Source organism: Pelmatolapia mariae, linkage group LG8, assembly GCF_036321145.2.
Source record: "Pelmatolapia mariae isolate MD_Pm_ZW linkage group LG8, Pm_UMD_F_2, whole genome shotgun sequence".
NCBI lineage: Eukaryota > Metazoa > Chordata > Actinopteri > Cichliformes > Cichlidae > Pelmatolapia > Pelmatolapia mariae.
Window position 1 is genome coordinate 7,483,405 of NC_086234.1, and position 15,751 is coordinate 7,499,155.

Sequence of the window (15,751 nt, forward strand, 5' to 3'; positions counted from 1 at the left end):
CCTCACTTGGAGTTGTTGTGCGTGGAGTGTTTTTGCATTAGAGCTTTTTTTTTATCCAGAGAAAATTATTCTTGATGGGTACTCCTTGTGATTGTCCTGGGGGAGTCACGTGGTGCAATAAATGTCAGGTACTATGAATAAATCATGACCAAGGCAGGGGTAAAAATATGCTTAATGAGTTACAAAGATTTTACACAACATCCATAAGAATTACTTGGAGCTTGCTAGGTTTTGAATAATCCCTTTATCTCTTCCAGCATGACAATTGATTGTCTTCACCAAGAAAACATCAGTAGACGGTTGGGCAGCTCGCACTCTGTGAAAGAGGTGCTGCATGTCCAAACCTGTTGACCCCTTAATTAATTATTTACTAACCTTTATACCTGCAGAGTTCATGCATTATTTCTAGTAGGACCTTCTACAACCTGGCAACTCGAACACCGTTTCTATGAATGAACAGTGAATGGATAATTACTCATTAATCACAGGAAATCGATTAGTCACAGCTTATAAACTCTTTCAAAGTGAAATCAAACAATCTTTAAGGTAATTTTCTTGTACTTGCATCCAATATTAAGCAACTTAAGATGTCATTTTCATAATCCATGCTGAATAGTTGAGAGGAGTTGGCTTGATTAGGTTTAAACAAGGCATAGAATCAGGCAGGTTCACATAATGTTATAGCAGTGTTGTCGATTTCTTTGAAAAAGTTACTGTAAAAACTGGTTTAAGGAATTCACCCTGGAGTAACGAGCCTTTAAAGCCTGTCAGATATGTATTGTCATGAACTTGCTGAAGCCTGTAGTGTGTCAGTTATAGCCTGGTTATAATTATTGCAAATGTTTTTGAGCAATTACTGCTGAGAGAATTCCTGTAATGAGAACCAAGGGTTTGGTGGGAACATCCAGTGTGGTTGGAGCTTCACTGCATTTTAGGTATTGTGTGAAGATTATCTGCAGCATTTGTTTTTCCAAATGAAGATGCATGCAGGAGCATTTTTGGAGTTTTTGGATGGAAATCACCAGAAATTATTTTTGTGCTTTTTAGTTTTAGCACTCATATTAAAAAGGCCAAAAGTTGAATTCGAATGCAGTCAAAAATAATGATGTAAACTTTGTTTGTCATATTTCTGTTGTCCCAAGAGGCACAAAAGCAAAGTACTGATAAAAAGAATGACAGAAGCTGTAACTGAGAGCTTCCCTGTCGTGAGATGTACTCATACAGATAATTGTTTTTGACTGCCACAGTTGTGCAGCCAGTTGGCTCAGTTTAATCAGGTTTCAAAGCCCACAGATTCGCCTTGGCTCTTTGGAGGTAGAAGATGTATCTTTGACGGCTTAGGACAGGCTGTCGAGTCTACTGCAGTTTACAATAATGGCCTTAGCTGTGCAGACTGAGGAGCTGCCTGTAAACCACAATGCAAGTACACAAATTTTAGTTACCTTTCTTAAACTCCTCAAGTACTTTAATCTGTACACCTTGCTAGTACCAGGTTGGACCCTTTAATTCATTGTGGCATAAATTCAACAAACATATTGATGTTATGTGGAAACATATTGGGCCATATGGACACATTAGCATCACTCAGTTCCAACCATGCCACCTTTTCTCCATACCTTGGTTGTAAAGAGTGGTTATTGGTGTTGTGTTGTATTTGTGCTGTTGCTGTCCTATGAGTTTAAAGCGGTGTGGCCTTTCTTTTGCCACTAACTTGATATTTTCTTTTTTTCTGGCCATTCTCTTAACCCTGCAGATGACTGTGTGTGAACTCAAGTCTTTCTCCTGATAAAGACTCTCATGTCATTATGAAGTACAAAAAGCTAAAAAAAAAAAAAATAGAATTTGTGTGACCCATAAGTAAACCTTTTCTACTCTTTTAGTCTCATTTGGAGTCATCGAGTTGAACTATTTGGCTTTATTTTTAAGGCAGTACTCTTCCAAGTTGCAACCTTCAGGCATCTTGTGATCTTTCAGTGATTCACTGGGTTTCCTGTGGAGGACAAAGTGTTTGTTCCTTTTACACTCATCATACTATTAGACAGAACAGCTATTATATTGTGCACTGTGGCATTTCCAAACATCCTTTCCTTGCAGAGTTATTTCATCTGATAGGAGTCAGAGTGTTCCTCCATCTCTGTTTTTCTTGACCTGAGATTGCTCAGATATCAACTGAAAGGTGTTACAGCTCAAAATGATCCTCAGGTTACTGCATAGACACCAGCCAAGTTCACAAGCCATTAACATGACGTCGTTTAAGAACTACTGATCGTCCATATTCACATTTCCTGTGCTGGCATTTTCAAAAGTTTCTAATTGAAGTTTAAGGAACTACTTACTTACAAGCTGCCAACAGAAAATGACAGAGCCAATCAAAGATGTAACGTGCAAGGAAAAGTTCCCCATCTCTGTAACTGCATGACGCAATGCTTAGCCTAAAGGGCAAGAGGACTAACCCTTTAAAAGAAGTCTCAGAGAAGGCGCAGGATGGCACTATATATGCAGAGCAGTTTCTAGAAGACTGACGTTTTAATGAGTTACTAAAAGCAAACACCAGATAGGTTAAGAGATGTCAAGAATAACAAAGTCAACAGGCGATAAAAGATCTCCCAGCTTGCAAACAAACATAGCCTTGTAGTAGAGGTAGAGGTCGAATCGACCAAGTCGGTATCCTATAAACCAAATCCAACCAATAAGGTGAACTCAGTTCGGCTCAGTAATTTTTTTTAAATCTCTCCATAAACTGCTACTGGTAATAGTAGATGTTACACTTGGGTCTTAATTGTGACCACTTGGGGAAATTAATTGCCCACCGCTGCTATAAACAGTGTCACCACATGTAAAAGTAGTTTTTCCAACTATAAAGTGAAATGCATAAAATTTTATAAGATAACAGTATCAGTGTCAAAATTAACCCTAAAATGCAATGTGATGTTGAAAGTGTCTGAGCAGCACTGGCAAAGACTTTATGACAGGTCGCTTTTCGTGATTAAACACATAAGCGATAGTGTAATCCTGTATCTAATTAGCGGGCGCCACAAGTCGATTCAGGCTCTCAGAGGAGAGCAGCAGTCAGAGGCTGGTTTGACTCCCCAATCCTTATGAGATTAATGGCTAACCTCCCTCTGCCCGCTCCATTTACAGACCATGTCAGGTTTTCTTGGAAAGAGCACACTGCCGCTTCAGTTCTCACCTGCAAACATCTAAATGTGACCCTGTGCCAGTGCAGGTGCCTACGTGCGTGTTTATACAAACTGTATGTCAGTCAAGGGGAGGGCATGTCAGTTTTAGTGCTGTGAGGTCAGACTTTTTTCCCACGTTGCCTTTGACCTCAATCCTCGCTTTTGGCAAGTCGGTCGTCACGGTCTCCGATGGACACTAGTTTGTTAATTCTGCAACTGCGCAGGTTCTCCTCCTGTCGTTAAAGGGTCAAGACGAACTCTGGTTTTTATCTGCTGGGCTCCTCACTGTCAGCGTCACAGGACACAGGAGTTATTGCCTGTTAGCGTCACTTTAAATAATAACTTAATGACAGGAAAAGGAGGGAAAACTTGCCTTAGTCCCAAAGTGGGTTTACACAGGGTTTAAGATAAGATAGGTTACACATTATTTGTCCCAGAGTCGGGAAATTCCTTTGTTACCGCAGTTTAAATTGAGTTAACCACAACAAATATAAAATAAAGAGTATGTAGCTCAATAAAATTGAATACAATATGATCAAAATATTATATCAATAAGGTGAACTACTGTTATAGCTAATGTTCCTATTTTTATTATTCTACAACTGAACTTTTCTACTAATAATCAGTTAATCTTTCCCTTCTTTTAACTGATCAGTTATTTGTTTGATTTACAAATTTAAATAGTTAGCACTAGAAAATCGCAGATTGTAGTTTGTTCTTGCGCCAACATATTAAAACCCAAATTCTTCCAGTTATACTTTAATTTCTTGACAGAAAACAACAAAAAAAATCATGTTAAAATATAGAGCTAGCAATTATTTGGCAAGAGATTATGTTTAACTTATGCCAATAAAACTTGTGAAATAACATGAAACTTTTCATGCATGGCTAAAGCCTGCTAGTACTGGAGCTAATGGAGGAAAGCAATTGTACACAAACTAGCAGCCGTTTAGCTGAGGGTGCAGCAGTTGATGCTATCTTGCAGTCTTTAATGAAGGAATAAACCACAAGGGAATGGAACTAACATACTGTTAACATGGCTGTTTATACTTCCTTTTTAAACAAAAATTAAATCGAAATTTTATCTAAAATATGTTAAAATTTAAAAACAAAATGAATCATTTAGTTTTTCTTTTTGGGAAGTCGAAAGCTAGACTTCTACTTAAGCGTGCTGATTGGTTGCTTAAGGACGAGACACGCCCTCAATGTCACTCATTTCCAAAAAATAACTACATGTTAGAATCATATGTAAATTACAGCTAAAATGTGTACAAGCAGCTGGTTTGTCCGAAGACTCAAAAGACCCCTGAACCGTTTGATCTTTGACATTAAATCACTATTTTTAAGTCTTAATGAATACAACATGATAATACAATGTTTCAACTGACTGCAAAGTCAGTTGAAACCTTTAAGACGCATTCCTGCAGGCTATAAGTAGTGAGACTGAATTCTTTTTTTCTTTTTTTTTTACTTGCCCTACTTTTCACTCTGCATTTAGTTAAGATTCCTGCAGATGCTGCAGTCCATCTGCATTGACTGGATGTTCCCCAATTCGCGTACATACTTTCTGCATCTGTTTAAATGCACACAGTTCATTCCTGTACTAAGTCAGACACACCACCTGGTTTGGTGCAAATGTTGGCTGACATGCCGTGTCCATGTCCCTGTTCTCATAATAGGGGCGCTGACAGGGACTTCTTAATACCCCTGCCTCCTCTACCATCAACACTGCTTATATAACTCCACTTATGTGGCACTGAACTGAAGTATTTCCAACCCCAACTATTGCAGACCCCCAACTTAACACACACACACACGCCTCTGAGTGGCTAAGAATAAATCATCTAGCTGGAAGAGGCTGCAGTAGAAGAAAAGCTTTTGCAGAGGCATGCTCACACACCTCTGACTCTGAGGTTGTTTTATTGATATACCCACTTGTCCTTTCAAAATGGAGACGATTTGTTTTTGTTGCTCCCCCCTGCATCGCTTTCTCTGGTGTTATGCAACCTATGTTGGCCTCGGTTCTCAGAGAGGGGAGGTGGAAGAAAGAGAGAGTGAGAGGTTTGGGACAGATGCAGGCCTGCTAATATACCATGGAAAAGTGGGATAGAGGCCTTGCAGAAGGGGGGTATCTTCTTTAGGAAATGCCAGAGGGCTTATAACTAAAACAGGCTACAGTTGTCCGTAATAATAAAATTAATATTCCTGCTTATGAAGTTATACTCTGATCAAACAGCCGCTGCCCTAATGAGGAAACGGTTGGAGTAAAACCAAAACATAATGGAACACGATCGGTTTTCAATTCCTCTGTTAGTCACAGCTTAAGTGAACGTCTTTACTGGGAGGAGGTGTTGTTAAGTCACCCTGAAATTGGCTAGTATCAACAACAGTGTAATTAGATGATTGCACTGCAGTGTTAATGCAGCTCATAATTTGCTTTTCTTGTCTCCATCTGCAGCTAATTTTCCCCTACATTGTTCAGTTATTGGCTTTTTAAATGAACAATGGTTGCTTTAAATAGAGGACGGGTTTGGATGAGTCACATGAAGTAATCACCCATTATCGGTGCCGCTTAGTTTGGCAGCTCACATTTTTCTGAACGCTGTACTTCACAGTTGCCACAGCAAGATTTTGGTTTTCCAAGAAGGCCTGCATTTTATGCTGTTGTCATTTGCAGCCGTGCCATCTTGCTTGCCAAGCTGTAGTAAATCTTGTGGTTTTGGGGGCGTCCGGGACTCCAAGTGGCTAGACTGCGTGCCACAAGTTGCCCCGCCTCTGTCCTGCAAACAGCTTTCATTTCTTTGCACAGGTGACTCTCTGCAGGAGGCGAAGCTTTGCTGCACAGGGGTCTCGTGTAATCTAATGTTGTCATCTTAGATACATAAATATCCAGATGCACATCAAACCGTACACTCATTGACTCGCCCTGGCTTATGCAAGCTGCAAACATGCCATAATTTGTATCATGTTGCATATTTTTCCTTATTTTCAGAGCACATAATCCCATTACGGCTCTAAACCTCAGTGTCCATAAAGCTAATTTAAGTGTAGCCATCAAAAATTAGATTAAAATTGAAGTGACTTACTCTTATTTGCTTAATAGCTTTTTTGAATGCAGTTCTAACTATTCCTTTTGACCCTTACGCCAAGATGTTTTTCTTTTGTGCAAAGCTTTTAGTGTTTCTGACAGAGCTCTTTATATATGAGGAATAAGCTGCAGCCTGTCCTCACATCATAAACTGATCACTGTTGACCTAAAAGTAATTCACTTGGTCAGAGGTCTCCTTTGTGTTTCGCCTTTGAGCTCAGAGCCACATACTCGGGCTGCTGGTGTAATATGACAGTTTGACAGGTGACTGACGCAGGTAAGAGTAGCGTTTCCTTGTGTGACATCAGACTGTGCAGTTCTTCAGACAGTCTGCCTCCTGTGTTGATAGCTCAGCATTAGCCTCGCTGGGAAAACGTGGAGAGGAGGGAGACAGCAGTGGTCAAGCTGATTGTAAGCATAAACACATGTAGAGCTTTTTTTTTTTTTTCCCCAGAAATCTACCTCAATGCAGAATTCATGGTCCTGAAGTCTCTCGGGAGTTTTCCACCAACCGCCCACCGCAGGCAGAGTTACTCCACCAGTCGCTAAATTGGGCCATTCATCCAGAAGGAAGCACAAAAATGTCTTTGTTTGTCCGACGTGATTGCCGTGTTTGGTTCAGTGCAGTTTTACACAGATTTTAGAAACTTCCTCCGTAAATTTTTAAAGTCAGAGCTCCTTTCATTGGAAAATAAATGTCGTTATGCAACTGGAGGGTCACCCAGATGGATGAACCTGTGGTTTCCAATCCCACAGTGAGCTCATTAGCTAAAGTAACAGTGATTTATCAGATTGCTCCCATGCATTTGTATTTGCTGTGTTTATTGCTGCCAACTTATGTAATCAAACAAAACCCTGACAAGACCAGAGCATGTGCACGTTAAAATTTTACTACAGCTACAACTCAACCATCAACACAACTGCATTTTTATGGCAAAGCAATCTTACCCCCACGTAGTCATGGTTGTAAAGCTTTCAATCATTTTACATGATCAGCAGATTTTAAGTCTTTTTTTAATGTTCATATCCTGAAGGTGGTCAACATATTGATGTCTTAAATGTGCTCAATATTAATAAATGCCTATTAACTTTTTTTTTTTTTTCAGACTCGCAAGTTAACCAAGGCAGAGCGGCAGCGTTTCAGCGAGGAGGTGGAGATGCTAAAAGGGCTGCAGCATCCGAACATTGTGCGTTTCCACGACTCCTGGAAGTCGACAATGAAGGGCCATAAGTGCATCATCCTGGTGACTGAACTCATGACCTCAGGCACGCTCAAGACGTGAGTCCCTGTATCCAGTTCCACTTTTGAATTAAACTGCAGATTTGCATGTGTATATGCATATAAAAGACTGCAGTTTATGTATAGATCAAAGTCCCCAAACCTAAAAACGGTTCATTTTTGTCTCAAGTAGCTGATGCTCTGTTTCTAAATAAAACTTGCCAAGTCTCGCATACCAAAAAGGATATTTGTGTCATGTTTGACAACTTCTCCTTTAAGTAATGATGAAAGCTACGGAGAATAGTTCTACTTTGGAAACAATGTTCTAGGAGAGAATTCAGGAAACTCACTCATTTTAAAACTTCCTCTTGGCTGTCAAAATAAGAGATTAATTATTTTGTAGCACTTAAAAGCTTCCTTTTCTTTCTGTGTTTTGATATGTTTGGACTGATTCTTATCCTCCTTTTTTTTGTTTTCTTTTTAGGTACTTGAAGAGGTTCAAAGAGATGAAGCTGAAGCTGCTCCAGCGCTGGAGTCGTCAGATCCTGAAAGGGCTGCACTTCCTGCACACACGTACTCCTCCCATCATCCACCGGGATCTCAAATGTGATAATATCTTCATCACTGGCCCCACAGGCTCTGTCAAGATTGGAGATCTGGGACTGGCCACTCTCAAAAGTGCCTCTTTTGCTAAAAGTGTCATTGGTAAGTGTTAATTTAGTCTGTGTTTACTCTGCTAGACGAAAGAAATGGCATCTAGAGCACAATTTATCGGTTAATAATGATCTGAAAATATAATTTTATATGCAAAATGCCCTAAAATGGTCTTGAAATGGTGGGAAAATCCAGTGGCATTTTACAGGCCTTGCATTTGTGTAAACGCCCTCCTGTTTCTGCTTACTCTTATTTCCTCTGTACTCATACTACCATGAATGCCTCTGTTTAAATTCCTGTCTGCATTTTTAAATGCAGCATCATTAACCAAATGGCTTCTAATTTCACCTGGAACTTGCCCTTCCCATCACTTACATCCAGGGAGTGCCAGCCATCACATGCACGATAATAACTTGTTGTTTTTTGTTGAAAGTGGCACTGATTTTAAATCATTTGGTCCAAATCAAACACAGTATGTTGGGGTATTTTAACAAGAGGAACATTTTTTAACCTTTTTAACAGCAAACAACATTAACAAGATTTTTTTTTTTTCGCTGTTGGCTGTAATGATTAGTCAGACGATAACTTTGGGCCAGAGTAAAGGACCTCAAGAACTATTAGATCAGCCAGGATTGTTAGTAATACCTGCTTTTCATGCAATGCCAAAATCTAAATATCTGCAAAACAAATGACATTTCCATCAGCATCCATTAACTGTACTGTCTACTTGGTGCTAATTAGCAAATGATGGCATGCTAATGGGCTAAAGGCCATAAAAATTGGAAATTATATACATTAATATAAGCATGCATCCCTTAGTTAGCAGCTGTTATTGCTAACAATCATGAATATCAATCATTATTGACATAAAAAAGAAGGATGCAGTTTAAATTTTATCTAAATAAATATGTCAGGAAATTCTTGTTTGTTTATATTTCTTTAAAAACATCATTCCTGCAGCTCTGTTTCACTTCATGTTTTTCCTCTGGTCGTTCACGCCTCACCTGCAGTGGCTCGGTGTCCCAGCAGTGCTTCTTACCTGAAAGTCTGGGATGGTAAATGCTGCTAAAAGAGTAGTAAAGGAAGGGGCTGCACCCATAAGATGAATTATGGGGAACCGTGTATCATGCAAAACTGCTTTAATAGATTCCAGGAACAGAGTTGAATGGCTGCTTGTAGAAAAAGGATAAACATGGCTTGCATTGCATACAGCTTGTCCTGTGCACAGGAAAAACTGTCACAAGAAAAGACTGCACATGTTCTTCACTTAGTTTACTATATGTATTAGGTCTCTTGTTCTAGAAAGTTGCTCCTGTTATTTTAAAATCTCTATCAACTATAAATAAGTATTAATTTTCTCAAAATACCCCATCTTTGAGCTGTTTGATTTGCAAATTTCTTGTCAGCTGAGGTTTTAACTGCATCAGGCAACTACTTTGAGCAGAAACTAGCTGGTCATCTTGGCAGAGAGTTTAGCAGTTAAAAAACGAGACGTATTACTACTAAGGTAACTGTTACATAAAAAGCTTGTTCTGATGCCATCAAAGTGGCAATCACACTGTCCAGTAAGGGTCCTTGACTCTTATTATGGCTCGTCAAGGATTTTAAATAATAGAACAACCTTTAAACCTTTTCTTCTCCCCTGACTCCTGACAGGAACACCTGAGTTTATGGCCCCAGAGATGTACGAGGAGAAATATGATGAAGCGGTGGACGTCTACGCCTTAGGAATGTGCATCCTGGAGATGGCCACATCTGAGTACCCATATTCTGAGTGCCAAAATGCCGCCCAGATCTACCGCAAAGTCACCAGTGTGAGTAACACAAAGACAAGGACTACCTCATTTCCCCCCATATTGAGTGTGATTGTCCACATGTGTTCTTCCGTGTGCATGCTGGAATTAGAGAGGAACCAGGGTATCTTATTCGTACAATTAGAAATACGGATTGGGATTGAAATCATCATTACGTCTATTAAAGGCTTAGTTTTGTCCATTACGACTTCAGCATGCAGAAGTGTACTGTGTACCATCCTGACACAGGATTGCACATGTTTTACTTAATGATTGCCAGGGTCTTTTACCAGCTGTTTAACCAGGCCTGGTTGTTGTTTTCACGGGAATATTCCCTTAGTAATGAAAGTGTTTCATCAGAAAACTGAGGTTGACCTATTGACACTGATGTTGTTAATTTTATGTCTGAACTGATTTAAGCCTTGCAGAAAAAAATATTTTAACAGATTGCAGATGTCTTGGTGAATGGAATCCCTTTTTTGCATTGGAATTTATCTGTCTGATGATGAAATGGGCTTTAAAGAAGTGGATTTTGAGAACGCAGGCTGATGCAGTTCAGGGTGTTCTTGGGGGGTGCCAAGCACATCAGTGACGCCACGGTGGGCGAGAGCAGGCGACTGTAGAATTATATGTTTTGGAAAATGTGTCTCACTCCTTACTCCACAAAGAGGCCTGTTTCTTTCTTGTGTGTCGCGTATGCAAAGCAAACAGCGTGTCTGACGGAGGCTGGAAAGTGAGAAAGTGACAATGCCAACAAGTCGTAGTGCTCCTGGCTCCTCCACAGACAGGAGCATTATGTGGGGAAGCTTAGGCATACATCATGATGAAAAAAAACAGTCATTAGCTGCTGTTTTTTATGATTTGTTAATGCTTTGTGTTTATGTGGAGCTGAAGTCACCTGCTATTAAAAAGGCCTGGACTAACCAATATAGCGTGACATATGAAAGGCAGGACAGACGGGCTTCTGTCGTGACTGTTTACAGACTCTCCTTGTTGTTAAGTATACACCAAGTAAATGGATAGAAACGTGCTTTCTCATGTACGCTATATGACCAACAGTGTGTGGATGCTTGTGCATTTTACACTTATTTTTATCCACTAGGACTTCCTTATTTCATTTTTGTTATTTTCTTCCTGCTTTTTACACTTACAGTAAACACACCTGTTGGTTCAGCCATTAAAGCCCACCCCCCCTTCTTTGTACAATTGGAGGCTTACCCGTGTCAGAAGCTGCTTCTTTCTTCCGTTAAAGGTTTTTTGAACAGGCTGTTCTTCAGCATGATTAAATCCACATTTTTCTACACTGGTGAGCAAGAAAAGAACATTAATCATTAGGATAGAACAACCCCACTCCATCTGTTTTAAGTGATCTGCTGTATATGCCCAATTTGAGAAACTGCTGGAAACAGTGACATCATATCTAGCAAGATTTCCTGGGTTTTGTGTTTGAGATAAAGAACTTCTTCTGGGGTCATTAATGATGATGCTATTAAACTCTTTCCTGCCAGATGTTTAACCTAGCTGGAGGGATTTGTTCCACGAGAGCACCAGTGAGGTCCGACACTGATGATGGCTGATAAGGACTAGTTTGTGATTGCCATCAGGTTTATTTCAAAGCTTTGGAGGGGGGGCTTCTGTGCAGGCCAGTCAAGTTCTTCCAAAGCAGGAAAGAATTTGATTAAAGAGCTGCCCTTGTGCAGGGAGCCCTTGTGATGTTTGAGGAAGAAGGGTCCAAAGACAAATAAAGTTAAATTATTACTGTATTAGATTAGGATTAAGTAAAGTGCAAACAGCAGGAACAGTGTATACAGTTACACAATATGGACAAAAGTATTGGATAACACCTCTTAATCTTAATCCTTAATTCAGGTGTATAAAACCAAGCAGCCAAGCAGTCGGTCTTTCCAAACAACTGTGAAACACTGGCTCCTTCTAAAGACTTCACCGAATTCAAAACGTTGTAACGTAATATTGTTACTGTTGTAACATATCAGTTAATGGAATTTCTTCCCTCCTACATATTCTGTGATCAACTGTAAACGTAAGGGTAACCAAGTGCTGAGCCCCTCATCTCATATCCACATTAGCACAAAAACTAAAAAAAAGAGGAGCTTCATGGCATGGCTTTCCATGGCTGCACAGTTCCTGTTGGTGTAATTTACAAATGGTCCACCACTTTTGTCCATGTAGTGTAAATTATATAGAAACAAATGTGTATAGTAAATTGAAGTTAATACTGTAGTGAAGTCATAGTAGGAATAAAAATATGTACAGAATAAGACATATTTTTAGGTGGAATTTGACTTTGCTCTTATAAAACCGGTTAACAGAATTCATTCAGTATTTAAGGAAAGCACCTCATCAAAATCATTGGAAAGAATCTGTGTGGGGGACAAGGTCATTATAATTAGCCTTTCATACCTTGGCTCACACAATGGCTAATACGATTAATAGCACCTCCGAAGGGGCCATCTCCACTGGGGGTTAAATACCTGAGACTCTCTGCTACTTGTTTTAGAAGTAAAGAAGAGTCTTTGATGTGAGGTGAAACGTCTTCATCAATACAAAAAGTCCAGTTGCCTTCTTTTCAAGCATTTGAGATTAACATGGCTCGTATGACTGAAAGACAAACTAATTAACTAATGATAATATGTCTTCAGATGGCAAGTGTTTGTATTGCAGTAATGTTCTGATGTCCTTAAATTTGTCTCTAACAAATAACCTTTTCATCTTAATTATTACAAAATTAATAAAATCTCAGATAAAACTATACATTTTTTTAATAATAAAACAAAGCTGAAGCAAACAACTAGTCTGGAAAGTGAACTGAAGAAGAAAAATGAATTAAAATTAGAAAACAATAGTAAGTGTCAGAAATTTTGGTCTTATAGTGTTTTTCCTCCTTAGTATACTTGAATTTTTTGTCAAAGAATACCACATTTTACTTGTAAGACATAACCATGCTTTGTTCTCATATCTGTGTAAAATAATTTGGGTTCACTGATCGTTATGTTCCTAACAACATTAAAATCTGACCCACAAACCAAAGTTAATACAAGCGCAGTGTGTTTCTCAAGCTCTTATCTACATGTAGACTGCCGTCGGCACCGGAAAGGAGCTGAGTCACAAATTAGATTTAGATCAAGGGAAAATGGATTTACTCTCAAGGTGCCTACACAGTATGAGGACACTGCAGCAGAGTGCTTAAACAAACAAACAGCATGTCTGTAACTGCAATGAAACGTGCTATGTTTGCACTGTTATGTAGTTGGGATGCTTTATCAAATGAATGAAAAAAAACAAACCAAAAATTCAAATACAAACGGCGTTACTGCGCTGTCTCTCCTCTCAAAGCTCTGTCATTTGCCCCGCTTAAACAGGCAGCAGGAGTATGCATTGAAGTTCTTTGTGACCCTGATTAAAGAGAACCAGTTACATGCAGTGACATGTCTGTCTTTAAATGAGATAACAAAGTGTACCACTCAGCCTTTTACTGGTAAATCGAATTATTTAGGTGTTTGGGTGCATCATTGCATTGCTTTGGTATCTGCTGGCCAAATGACCTTGGTTATTTCCTTTCTTATCTTTGTTGTTACAGGACTTGGAGCTCTGCTGTAATCTGTACACAGACTTATGCACATACTGATGATAGCATTTAGAAGAACTCCCTTATTTCTTATTACTGAGAAGTCCTACCCTAATAATTTTGCGATAAACTGCATGGAAACAGCAACTGTTCTGAGTTAAAAATAAAAATCGGTGCAAGGATTGGTGTAAGTTAAAGGGAAAGGAAAGAAGGGAGAGCATCTAGGTTTTTTTCCATTTATCCTGAACTCTTGGTTTTGTTCTCCTCTGGTGTTGACATGGTCGCAAAGCCAAATGTCATGCTGGCTAGTGGCAGATGTCACAAAGCAGACAATACATCAGACATGCGATGCAGGCGGGAACGGCTGTCACCGCTTTGATCCGATCATCTCAGAAGGAGAACTGTGGGAGGAGATCTTTCTTTTTCTGCATAGAGCTCCAGTCTGTGTTCCCTCCTGCACTTTTTATTAAGCCTAATAGATGAAATTAAACTCTGTGTTCTTATCTGTTTGCACAGGGCATTAAACCTGACAGCTTCTATAAAGTCAAAGTCCCAGAACTTAAGGAGATCATTGAGGGCTGCATCCGTATGAACAAAGATGAAAGGTAACAATGAAAGCACACACTTTATTATTTATATCATCATTTCTGCTCTTCACTATTCTCAATTATTATGTTGCACTATGCTTCAGAAAGCACATACATGATGTCTAGAGGACTTTAAAAAAGCCTTAAAATGGCCTAAATTATACAAATTGAGAACCACAGGTTATGACTTCTTAAACTTTCATCAGTTGTTCTATGCAAGTTGAATTTCCTTAAATAAAGATTCATGCAATCATAAAACCTTTTTTTTTTTTTTTTAAGAATTCATATTTGTATATCCTAGCCTCCAGATGGCCACCTGAAGTGGCATTTGCCCCACAGTTTGAAAACCACTGTGTTAAATTTAATTTTGATGGGTATTTTAGTCATGTCTCCTCTAATGTTTGAAGCACAAAAACTGCTATTTTTCAGCACATTTGCAGTGAGGCTGCATTGTGGGCAGTTTGTACTCCAATTCATGCTCAGTACCAAGTCACAGTTAATCTCATAAACACACAGCCATGAATGATTTAGTGTGCTGTAATCAGTGAATTAAGTGGACTGATATGAGCTGAATGTCTGAAGTAAAAATCTTTAAATTACACAAAATCTCTGTCTGTGTGTCTGTTTGTTGCCTTGTTCACAGACTCCTCATAGACCTTTAACAGTTGACCAACCAAGCTTGGGGCACAGGTCATCTTAGGCCCCTGAAGGCTCTTACATGACATCATGTTGTTAGTTAGCAAAAGGCTAAAATTGCCCATTTTTAGCATTTAAGCACCTATAAGACCTTACAAAAGCATTGTATCAGTTATTTCACAACAGTAACATCCCATTTCTATAAAAAAAAAAATTAATAATGCATGATTATTATGAGGCCATTATGATGGTAGTGATGACAATTTAGCTAACAAGCTAAAATGCCCCCTTTATAGCATTTATGCACATGCAACACTTAAAGGAAGCGTACTATTGATTTAATTTCATGGGAATAAAATCTCATTTATTGTCACAAAAGTTGAAATATGCATGCCTAAAACCCACCTAGTAACTAAAATTACCCATTTTTAGCATATAAACAACATTGACCAGATACTACTGTACTCATGGGCATATATTAGTGGTAGAAAGTGCATTTACTTGGAAGAAAGTATATTTTAGCATTTGATTTGGATTTCAATTGCAAATTAATTGCAAGTTACTTAATTTATTTTAAACAATTACAAAGAAAACTTTGTAAAAAGTCTTCAGTTCATCTCCTTTATACCGGTACACATCTTGTGGGGGGTTTTTTTGTTTGTTTTTTTGTTTTTAAACTGAAGTGAAACTAGTTTCGGATGTATGAGAAATAACCTTGCAATTGCAACCCTAAGTGTGATAAAACAAATTACTTTCTCTCTATAGGTACACCATTCAGGACCTTCTGGATCACCCCTTCTTCCAGGAAAACAATGGCGTACATGTGGAGTTGGCAGAGGAGGATGACATGGTGAAGTCAGGCCTGAAGCTGTGGCTGCGCATGGACGACACCAAGAAGCTCCATGGGAAGTACAAGGACAACAACGCCATCGAGTTCCTCTTCGAGCTCTACAAAGATGTGCCTGAGGAGGTGGCACAGGAAATGGTAGGTTGGCACGTGAAGAAAGGA

General features: G+C 39.1%; 1 protein-coding gene across 2 annotated transcripts in view; it reads left to right on the top strand.

The window, feature by feature from the left end:
- Positions 1-15,751, top strand: part of wnk4a (WNK lysine deficient protein kinase 4a) — a 46,513-nt gene that overhangs the window by 10,281 nt on the left and 20,481 nt on the right. For both annotated transcript variants that reach the window (XM_063482655.1, XM_063482654.1), the window contains exons 3-7: positions 7,374-7,546; positions 7,971-8,191; positions 9,797-9,954; positions 14,036-14,124; positions 15,508-15,727. In XM_063482655.1, coding sequence (XP_063338725.1) covers positions 7,374-7,546; positions 7,971-8,191; positions 9,797-9,954; positions 14,036-14,124; positions 15,508-15,727 — 861 coding nt within the window. The remainder of the gene's footprint in view (positions 1-7,373; positions 7,547-7,970; positions 8,192-9,796; positions 9,955-14,035; positions 14,125-15,507; positions 15,728-15,751) is intronic.